At 45.8% G+C, this 11834-nt stretch overlaps 1 protein-coding gene across 2 annotated transcripts in view; it reads right to left on the minus strand.

Moving 5' to 3' along the window:
- Positions 1-499: 499 nt before the first annotated feature.
- The window catches only part of LOC145413447 (ADP-ribosylation factor-like protein 4C), a 110542-nt gene continuing 99207 nt past the window's right edge, over positions 500-11834 (minus strand). Inside the window, exons 3-5 of one of the 2 annotated variants that reach the window (XR_013899729.1) lie at positions 9832-9948; positions 890-1729; positions 810-857 (exon numbers count right to left, since the gene is read on the minus strand). Coding sequence is in view for 1 of the 2 variants with exons in the window: in XM_080283136.1 (XP_080139262.1) it covers positions 1619-1729; positions 9832-9948 (228 nt within the window). In the remaining variant the exon portion in view is untranslated. Of the gene's footprint in view, positions 1730-9831; positions 9949-11834 lie in introns of both variants that reach the window. The other variant, XM_080283136.1, reaches the window with a different exon arrangement.

Below are 11834 nucleotides of genomic sequence, written 5' to 3' on the forward strand. Positions count from 1 at the left end.
TATCCTTCGTATCTAAATTAATAAAGTTCCGCGCCTTTTTTTTTTTCTGCATTATATATTTTCTGTGGCAATTAATCAGAGAGAATGTAGAATTGACTCATTAGGAGGGGACACTAATGTAAGTAATTAAGAGCTTCAATCAATATGATATTCAGATATGGGAAAGGGGGAGGGGAGGATAGTGTGGGGAAAAGGTGAAGGGTGAGGAGAGGGAGAGAGAGAGAGAGAGAGAGAGAGAGAGAGAGAGAGAAATATTCCCTTTCCTTGACTTAACAACCAACAACTTCCCTCCTGCTACAACACGACCACCATCAGCATAACACCGACTACCAGGATCGGCAAGCCATGTACTCTTTCTCCTACCATTATATAAAACATCTATATAAACATTAACAAAAACTACACATATATTCTTGCATAAACTGTTAAATCTTGCGCCAAAACCTTATTCAGCCGACCATCAATTAACCATCTTTTTTTTTTAACCCCCTCCCCCCACGTCACCACAATTCTAGCACCACAATTGCCACCATTACTACCATCAGCCACAGCTACCACCATCAATCACATCTACCGCTGTTAACCACAAGTACCATTAACTGTAACTATCAGCACCAACCAAACTTGCCATTGATTATAATTATGTACCAATGTCAAGCACAATCCCAATATCTATATCAGTCAACCCATCAGCTACCACCATCAACCACAACTACCTATACTCTCATCCACGATACCACCATCTTCATCCACAACCACCAACTAACTACCAACTAACTACCACAACTACCACCCTCATCTACCACTATCGTCAACTAGTAACCACAACTACCACCGTCGTTAGATAGCAACCACAACTACCACCATCGTCAACTAGCAACCCAACCACAACTACCACCATCGTCAACTAGCAACCACAGCCACCACTACCCTCTGCCACAACCTCCCACCACGTCGCTAGTCATGGATGGAGCCTCATGTCTGCGGGTTCACGTGAATCTTGGAGGGGCGGCGGTGCGTGTGGATCATGTAACTTCTGATACACCCGTTCGTCATCTAAGCTCTCCTTGCACCACTATCAGCAACTCCCACAATATTTCTCTCAGCCACACCTGCTACCACCATCTTCACCCACAATTACCACCATCCTCAGACAGCTTCAGCTAAAACTACCGCCATCAACAAAAACTGCCATAAACAACTTCCACTAATATCACCATCATCCACATCTGCTGTCATCAACTGCAATCCAGTACCATAGCCACCATAACCTCATTCAGCCTCAGCTACCAATAGGCTATCCTCAAACAAACTCAACCACAATTACCAGCATCAACAACAACTATTAGCAACAAATACCATCGTCAAGTATAACCAGCATCACCATAACAAACATCAGTCGTCCTCAACTTATCACAATTTCTATCATTTTAACCAGCCTTAATTGCCTTCAACTACCATCAACTCAAACAGTCTCGCCCACAAATACTATCAACAGCTCCCACATATTACCACCGTCAACCACAGCAACCACAACTTCAACCATTCTCATCTACACCGCCATCATGACCCACAACTACCAGCTCCCCCCCCAGTGGCGCTAGTCCGAGGTGGAGTATCATCTGGGCCGCTTCTTGTGCGTCTTGGAGAGTCGACGCTGTTTGTGGATCATGTCGTACAGGTGCTCCAGGGCGTCGTCTAGGCCCTCCCCGGTGATGGCACAGGCGGGCTGGGGGTGCAGAGAAATGTGGTGAGTGGGGATGCGTGGGAGGGCGCCGGAATTGTGTGGGATGGGGTGTTGGAGGGGTGCGTGAGAGATGTGGGTGTGTAGGAATAGGGTGAATGTATAAGGATGAGGTTAGTGTGGAGACGATGTGACTGTGGGAAGGGGTAGGCTGGGAAGGGGTAGGGGTGAGAGGGACAAGCTATGATTGTGTAAATAAGTATCGTAGATACTTCCACACTGCCATTTTCCTGATCTTTCACTGCGTTCCACTCATCTTTCAATTTCTACTGATACTCTATCATTTTCTCTCTTTTATCCAACTCACTCACTTTCAAAACCTCCCTGCCACACCTAACTCTCCTAGCTCTCACCCATCTCTTACCTACCCTTAACTCCCCCTCCACCAAGTAGTGGTCAGACATACCTCCACCCTTCCCTCTCAGAACTCTCACATCCAACAATCTTCCTATTATATTCCTGGACACAACCACATAGTCCATCAATGCTCTATCAACAACCCTTCCACCCTCCTGTCTCACCCATGTATACTTATAAATATCTTTCTTCTCAAACAGAGTATTTCCAATCACCATCTCTTGCTCAAAGCACATCCCTATCATTCGTTCCCCATTTTCATTTCTTCCAGGCACAATATGCATACCAACTACACCTTCAACTGCTACATTTCCCACTCTAGCATTCAGATCTCCCATCATTACCACATTCACATTCGCTCCAAAACTCCGCAGACACTCATCAACATCATTCCAGATGACTCCCTCTCTTCTTCATCCCTTTCACTACCAGGCCCATATGCACTCATAAACACCCACAACTCACATTCATATTTCGCTTTCACCTACATCAGTCACGATGACACCTCCTTTCATTCAATCACACACTGCTGGAAAAAAAATATAACAGTTGTACTTGTCTCTTTCTAGATGGCTGTAGTGGGGAGACCGCTACATGAGAGGGAGCTGAAACGTGATAGGGAAGAGAGAAGCGTGAGAAGAGAGGGGCGTGGGAGGAATGGGGTGTGGGAGGGAAAAGGGGTGTGTGTGGGAGGAACGAAGTGATGTTGGAGGGAGAAGGGGGGAGTTGTGGGAGGAACGAAGTGATGTGGAAGGGAGAAGGAGGGGGTGAAGGAAGAGAAGTGATAAAGAAAAGATAATCACACACAGAGTGAGAAGGGTGATTTTTCCTTGACGTGGGAAGGATTCTGGTGGGTGTGGAGGGAGATGGGTTAATGGAAGGATGTGAGGAGGGGAAGTACTGAGTAAAACCAGGGGCAGGGGATGTGCTAGGCATCAGAGGAGTGGGTGAAGTACTTTGTGTAAAAGGGAGTAGAGAAAGTATTATTTGTAGGAGGGAGTAAGGAGAAATACGTTTGTACGAAAGAGTAAAAAGTACATTATATAAGAGGAAGTAGAGAGGTGAACAGTAAGAGGGAGTCGGAGGAAGTACTTTGTATAGGAGAGAGTATGAGTAACATTTTCTGTCAGAGGGAGTGAGGTACGTAGGAGGTACTAGGGAGTAATATCTTACGGAAGAGGGAATAGGGGAGCGGTACTGGTCGTAGGAGCTGAAAGAGGGAATTACAGAAAGAAGGGAGAGCAAACTACAACTTACTTATAAGCTTGATAGTGTGATGATGCAGGACAGAGTAGGAGGCAGGCAGGCGGGGTGGAAGAAGAGAGAGTGTCATGTTTAGTAATTCAGTCGTTGAGTAATTTTTTCCGTGATATCGCATATCGGGTGGGGGCGGATAGAGAGCTGGGTTCGTTCGTTCGAGTGAGAGGTGCAGGGGTGGCTGAATGCAAGAGGAGATATTTAACTGGGACTGAGCAGAAAAACAAGATCGGGGATCGATGATAACGCAGTGGATTAAATAGTTGTCTGTAATTTCTGATTTCTGGTCACACGCCTGAATATTATATCCATCTCATGTTAACTCGATGCAGCAGAAGTAACAAAGAACTTTGTATTTTACATAGATTCACCTCGCAGTCTAGGTGTTAAGATGCATCCGTGCACCAGTAGGTTTTAAGGAGAGGAAGGGTAAGTGAAAATAAGTGTGAGAGGGGGGAAATGAAGTATGAGAAGGGGAAGGGGTGCGGGTGGAAGGAAGAAGTGGGTGTGGGAATAGAGAGGTACTGGAAGGGGCAGTTGGGTGGGATAGGAGGAAGTAAATGCGGAAGACATAAAAATCAGTATGAGCGAGTCAGTAGGAGGAAGAAGGATGGAAAAGAGAAGGAGTGTAATGTTTGGGAGTTTGGTCGTAAATTCTTATATCCGTGATAGCGACTTGTCGGCTGAGATGAACAGAGTTGGGGTGAGAGGTCAGGAAGTCTGGGAGGGAGAGGAGGATGTGGGATGAAAAATAGGTGTGTGGGGAAGAGAGGGAGAGAGGAAATTAGGGAGGGAGAATGAGAAGAGGGAGGTGGGAGGGAGTACGCAGTGTATAAGAGGGAGAGAGAAGAGAGGGAGAAGAAAAGTGTCCGAGGGGGAAGGAGGCGTGGGAAAGTGATATAAGAAACTGGAGGGAGAAGTGATGTCAGCCAGGGAGAAGAGGGAGGAGTGAGAGCAAGAAGAGGAAGATGTGGGAGGGAGAGGAGGGTGGTGTGGATGCAAGCAGACGAAGTGTTGAAGGAAGAACAATGAGGAAGACGAAACAAGTAGGAGAGAGGAAAAGAGAAGTCTGTAATGAATCAGGGGTTGGTCGTTAATCCTTTTTTCCGCACTGAAAAGGCCGGCTGTAATTGGGAAGGCAGTGGGTAAATAAGGCGCATGGGAGGGAGCAGGAGTATATGGGAGGCAGGAGACGTGCGTGAGAGGAAATACGACGGTGTCGGAGGAATCAGAAGTGTGTGGCAGGAAGTAGAGGAGTGTGGGAGAAATTATGGGTATGTGGAAGGAAGTAGGGGTATGTGAGGTGAGTCGGGGTGCATGGGAGGAGGTAAAGATGTGTAGAAGGGGGCAGGGGAGGGAGTGGGAGGGGACAAGGGAAGGTGTGGGGGGGAGCAGGGGGGTGTAGTAGGGAGTAAGAGATTGTGGGTGGTAATATTTTGGGGAGTAAGGAGGAGGGATAGGAGTAGAAGCGATAGAAACAATATGATAATGGCGAAATAGCTGCAACCTGTGATTAGCTCAGTTCTAAGATTTTTCTCTGGCAATTGCAATGATGCCTGGTGAGGGTGTGTGAGTGATGGTGAGGGTGTGTGAGTGATGGTGAGGGTGTGTGAGTGATGGTGAGGGTGTGTGAGTGATGGTGAGGGTGTGTGAGTGATGGTGAGGGTCTGTGAGTGATGGTTAGGGTGTGTAAGTGATGGTTAGGGTGTGTGAGCGATGGTGAGGGTGTGTGAGTGATGGTGAGGGTGTGTGAGTGATGGTGAGGGTGTGTGAGTGATGGTGAGGGTGTGTGAGTGATGGTGAGGGTGTGTGAGTGATGGTGAGGGTGTGTGAGTGATGGTGAGGGTGTGTGAGTGATGGTGAGGGTGTGTGAGTGATGGTGAGGGTGTGTTAGTGATGGTGAAGGGATAAGTAATGGTGAGGAGTGAGTGATAGTGTGAGGGAGGGTGAGTGGCGGTTACGGAATGATGGCGAAGAAATGTGTGTGTGTGTGTGTGTGTGTGTGTGTGTGTGTGTGTGTGTGTGTGTGTGTGTGTGTGTGTGTGTGAGAGAGAGAGAGAGAGAGAGAGAGAGAGAGAGAGAGAGAGACAGAGAACAATACGTGGGATTTAAAACAAACTGTCCAGATCTGCAGTCAGTCTTTCATACACACGCAGTCACAATCATGTATGCAACACACACACACACACACACACACACACACACACACACACACACACACACACACACACACACACACATGGCTGGTATATGAATGCAGAGACACGCCGGCAATCACAAGCATGCAAACAATTAATTACATTCCTGCAATCATGTACATTCACTCTCAGCAACTCACTTGTCACCACCACCATGCATGCAGTTCGACACACACACACACACACACACACACTCTCTCTCTCTCTCTCTCTCTCTCTCTCTCTCTCTCTCAAGGTCGTATTCTATGTGGGTTTGGAGATTCCGTAGCACATCGTCCTTCGTCATTTATTGTGCTCATAACACCTATTCACCCTCTAGTATACTACTGGCAAATAGTGTCAATATTAAAACAATACATACAAGAAGGAGCACTGAAGAGAGTGCAGCAATGAAGCCCACCATCAGATTTAAAGGCTGATGATTTGACTTGGCTCTGTGATCTTGACCATCGACATATTACCCTCAAAATCGAATAGCTTAATTCTTGCCGAGGCCTGAACTTTTCCACCAACTTTGGTTCAAACCAGATCAAAACTGTCTGAGATGACTTTGGCCAGTGACCTTGACCTTTGAGTGATTAGTCTCAGTAGCGAATCTTCAACCATGTTTCAGCCTGAACCCTTCCACAAAGTTTAGTTTGAATCGGAAAAAAAAAAGTTTGAAACGTAACCTTGACCTCTGACCTGTTTTTCCCCAAAACAGTAAGTCAACCTCTTGGGAGATTCTCATCCAATTAGTTTGATCCAAATTAGATTTAGTAACCGCTACAGTTATTTCATTCACGCTGACACACGAGTCAACTTTTACTTTGCCCTGTCACCTTGACCTTTGACAGGTTGTTCTCAAAACTGAATCACCTCGTTTTTGCTTGACTCATAACCCTTCCACTGGTTTGGATAAAGTCATATCAAAACTGAGCTGACCTTGATCTGTGACTAACATCAAAATCGAATCATTCATTCTTGCCTTACCCTCATCCCTTACACAAAGTTTGGTCTGAATAGGATACTAACTGGTTAGGCTGACCATGCCCTTTGACCTTGACTTTTTACTTACTGCTCTCAAGAACGATAGGCTTACCCTTTGGCTGACTCTCAGTGATTCCTCCAAGCATGGTTAAAATCGGATAAAAACTGTTATTTTGTTCACACACACACACACACACACACACACACACACACTTAGGTAACAAGAATCTACTGTAAGCTTGCAAAAGGATCTTGACACCAAAAATACATACCTCTAAACGCATAATATGCTCGCATTATGTAATCATGGGATTGAAACACAACCCCCATCACACACACACACACACACACACACACACACACACACACACACACACACACACACCATTACTCTCTTCCTGCGGCCAGAAGTTGTTTATATCTAGGCCAGCTCCGTCACCATGGCAACCAGGCCACCACGCACCCGCTTCCTGGATCCACCGCAACATTAACCACTTCGCCGCACTCCACCTAATATTTAATTCCATAACTGCTGTCCTCACTCTATTTAATTCGGGTTAGGGAAGATTTTTAACTAGGGAGGGTTAAATATAGCCTTCTTTAATCCTGGCACTACAAAGGGTCTTCACATTCTTGTTGTCTCCGCGTATTCTGTTTAGGGCAGACTTCTTTAAATCCCCACTAAAAGACCTGCACCAAACTGAATAAAACTGTCTGTAGTTAGCAAGAATATATCGACAAAATACGTCACCTGATTTTAAGATTTAATTCCCTACCATTTCTTTTCTCACCACTTCGCTTGCCTTTCTTCCTCCCTACACGTCTTATTACACTTACGCACATTGAAATAAACCACCAAATTCTTTACAAATATGATGGTGAAGCGAAAAAAGGAATATTGAAGACTTATAAAGACATATGAAAATGTGAGGATAAATTCTTCTGTTCAGGCAATTCGCGGTGCATAAAGAATTAGAGAAAAAAGACAATATGGCTTTAGTTCACAGTTAATTGCATGCCTTTGTTGTAGCTTAAAATATGCTGATATTATCCTAAGCTTGAATATTTGCACAACAGCAAAAATGATAAACTAAAATATATCGCTGCACATGTTTCAAAGCAATGCAATAGCTGACATGGATGGTGGATAACGTGGCAAAGCTTCACAAACTTCTGCATGTTCGGTGAAATTTATACAATTTTTGACGAAACGAATGTTTCATAGAGGCATATTCAGTCACTTGCACGAGCCCGCGGCACACACACACACACAGGTACACACAACAACAACAACAACAAGTGAAGCAACCCGACTCATGCAAAATGCTCGATGATTTTACCCCACGATGGCAGAATTACTTTCATGTGACCGCCATTTATTTCTGACATGTAACATTCCCTAGACATCATTATTATCATATACACATTCAGATAATAATACATTAATAATCTTGGGTCATCACGATGTATATTGGTCTTCTGGGATACCCTAAGACCCCTCCTGCGCGAAAACTCTTTGATCGTGTGTACATTCATACACACATGAACAAATAAATATTATACTGTATATGCAAACTTCACAGGGACAACTACACAGGTACAATTTAAGCACCACATGAACACATACTGTATACATAACTATACAGGCATACACAGACACGCACACAGATAGACAGTCTTTTAAATATGGTTTCGTGTACACACCCTTCCAATCGGTCACACAATTATATACCGTATGTACTGTAGTGTACACATTTCCGATATAACATATTCTAAAACAGGCTGCTACCCACATTAGCGCGCGCGCACACACACACACACACACGCACACTCACACACACACACACACACACGCACACTCACACACACACACACACACACACACACACACACACACACACACACACACACACACACACACACACACAAAATTACTATTACACGCAAATTCACATTCACATCGCCACGCACTTTAATAAACATAAGTAGTATGGCATAAAAGCTTCTCTCTCTCTCTCTCTCTCTTTCTCTCTCTCTCTCTCTCTCTCTCTCTCTCTCTCTCTCGGCTTATGAGTGGCTATTTATAGCGCTGTGTATGTGCACGGGTGAGAAAGAGAGAGGGAATGAAAGAGGATAAGTGAGTGAAGGTGAAAGTGTGAGTAATGATGAAAGAGTGATGGTGAGAAAGAAGTGGTGAGAGAGTGAATGATGGAGGGTGATGATGAGAAACGACGTGAGGATGAGGGAGTGATTGATGGTGAGGCAGTGAGTAATGATGAAGGAGAGTGGGTGATGCTGAGGGAGAAAGAGTAATGTTGAGGGACTGTGAGTAATGGTGGGGGAGAGATGTGATGAGAAAGAAAATGACAACATCAACAGTTTGCTATTGCATGATGATGAGGCAGAACGAGTGACGAGGCGATGGCAGTGAAGGAATGTGAGTGAAGTGAAGTGAGTGATGGCGATGGAGCAGATGACGCTGCCACCACTGCCCCACCATCAACAGTTTACCAAGACCGAGGTGACTCAGAGCTGACACGTCCTGTGATGTCATGCAGCTGATATTACCCCATCTGCCTTGCCCTGTTCTATTCTGCCCTGTCCTGTCTTACTCTACCCTGCCCTGCGCTCTCATACTACTGTCTGCCTTGCCCTTCCCTATCGTACCCTGTCCTGTCCCGAGCTCTCATACTCTTACCTGTCCTGTCCTGTCCTACATCATCCTATCCTTACTGCCTCAGTCAAACCCAGTATCACCCTGCTCTGTCTTTTCCTACAGCTTCCTATCTTCTGGCCAGCTCTATTCTACCATATCCCGTCTCAGTCAACCCACCTTGCTCTGTCCTCTCATACATCAGTCTTTCCTAAACTGCCCTGTTCCATCCACACTGGTCTGCTTCACCTTATATTGCCATTTACCATCTTATCTCACCTACCCTTTCTTGCCCTGCCCTACCTAAACCTATCAGCTTAGTCTTATCCTAACATACCCAACCTTATCCTGCCCTGCCCTTTATCATCCTGACCTGCCCTTCCCTGCCCTCCTTACCCTGCCATACCCTACCTTCCTTATCCTGCCCTGCCCTGCCTTCCTTACCCTGCCCTGCCTTACCTTCCTTACCTTGTCCTTCCCTACATTCCTAACCCTGTCCTGTCCCATCCTGCCATCCTTACCCTGACCTGCCTTCCTCTATCCTACTTGTCGTACCCTACCCTAACTTACCCTCCCCTGCACTGCCCTGCTCTCCCTTGCCAAGCTACTTTCTTTTTCACCCTGCCCATTTCGCCCCTGCCCTGCCCACCCACCTGTATGTGCCAGAGGTGTGTGGTGCCCAATTCAGCGATGCCCAGTAGTCGCTCGATCTCCAGGGGGTCCCGCGCCCCCGGTAGGTCCTGCTTGTTGGCCAGCACTAGGATGGGTACCTGGGGAGTGGGGGGCACATTAATGGGGACAGAACGGGGATGGACGAGAGAGAGAGAGAGAGAGAGAGAGAGAGAGAGAGAGAGAATGAGAATGGGGGGGGGAAGTGACCGAAGGGGGAGAAGAAGGAAGAGTGAGAGGAGAGGAAGGGATGCGAAGGAAGAGAGAGGTATAACTGAGGGAGACAAACGGAAGGGAGGAAGTGAGAGTAAAGAAAGGAGAGGAAGGACAATAGCAGCAAGGCCGAGAAGGAAATGAAAGGAGTAGGGGAGAGGGAGGTAGGGAAACGAGTTGGGGGGGGGAGTGAAGGATGAAGGAGAAATAGCTGGAACGTGGGCTGAAGTGCATAACACGAGGAAGAGCGGAGTGGAAGAGTGGTAAAGAGGAAGATTATGATTGCAGTCTTTCTTTACATTACATTAACCTCCTCATTATGATGACGCTATCATTTTTTTTCATTTAACTCTTTGTCTCCAGGTTTTCTTTATTTAGTTTTGGGAACACCTGCAGAATTAGAGAGATTAGGTGTAACTTTTATTAATCCCTCCACTATTACAGATCCTTCAGTCTGGTGGTGAATTGAAAAAAAAAAATCGTGGTGAGAGAGTTAAAGAATTCTTGCTATCATAATGCGCACCATGAATCAAAACACTGCAGGTAGCCACTTGAATTTACATATGTGTAAAATTTTACTTATGCATTTGACTTCTGTGAGAACTCGCGGCCTAATTTCCAAGATTTGTTTTAAGGCAAAATACTCTCCTCTTCCTCAGACTCCCCTCTTCCTCAAACGCTCCTGTTGCCCAACGAAGCTTACGTTACGAACTGCTGTTTTCGCTGACTATCTTCCTTCCTCAGTCGCAGTAATCAGATTTTTAAGCCTTGCTTTCGCCTCTTTTCTCCCTTAATCGATATATCCTCGCTCGCTTTCAACAAAATGAGTTTGTCGTCGTGAGAGAAAATAATCTTCCTTCTTTTGGCGTCGTTATCAAAGTTTTATACATTACTTTTGCCTCGTTTTTCCCCTCTCTAATCGATATTACCTTGCTCGCTTTCAACGGTGCGACTTTGTCCTCTTTAAGTAAGATTTATAACCTCATTTGAAGAAAATAAGTATAAACCATCAGCTCTAGAGGGAAACAATGCAGTTCGTCCAACTCAATTTTTCGGATATTTTCGTTCTCTTGAAGCTTCTTCCTCATGGCTCAGTTGCAGAATAAGACAACATTACGGTTCTGTGCCCTTTCTATAACACTTCTTTGTGACTATAGCTATATTCTAGTGTTAATGTCTTGGTTTCAGCTCAGCATACAAGACTGAGAGTTGGCAATTCAGGCTAAGTTACGGAAAACAGAGTATAGCTACACCATTCCCATTTCCATGCCAAGGCCCAATTCTAAAATAACCTGCTATATCGTTCCTTTCTTTTTCCCCCTGCAAACACCCCCGCCCCCTCCTATATCCTGCAGAAGGCGAGGTAGGCGTATTTTCTGGACAATGGCTTATACTTTTTCCCTTTTTTCCTTCCCCCAGCCGGCAGCGTGAGAGGGGAACTTTGCCCTTGATGTCGTCCATGCCACTTAGAAAAGAATGAAGGGAAAAATTGGAGGGGAAGGAGTGAGGGAGAACAAGAAAGGGGGAGGGAGTGAGGGAAGGGTGACTGGACATGTGGAAGTGAGGGAGAGAAGGAAGGGTGAGAGACTGGAGGGAGAGAGTGAGGGAGAAAAGAGTGAGAGAGGTCAGGGAGAGACAGGGAGATTGGGAGAGGTGAGTGGAGAAGTGGGAGGTAATAGAAAAGGAGTGGTGGGAGAGGGGAATGAGCAACTGAGAGCAGGGTGAGTGACAAGTTGGGGTTGAAGGAGAAAAGGAACGGTGTGAGAAGGAAAAG

The sequence above is a fragment of the Coenobita brevimanus genome, chromosome 96, assembly GCF_032717465.1.
Source record: "Coenobita brevimanus isolate Jiangsu-jjx chromosome 96, ASM3271746v2, whole genome shotgun sequence".
NCBI classification, from domain to species: Eukaryota; Metazoa; Arthropoda; class Malacostraca; order Decapoda; family Coenobitidae; genus Coenobita; species Coenobita brevimanus.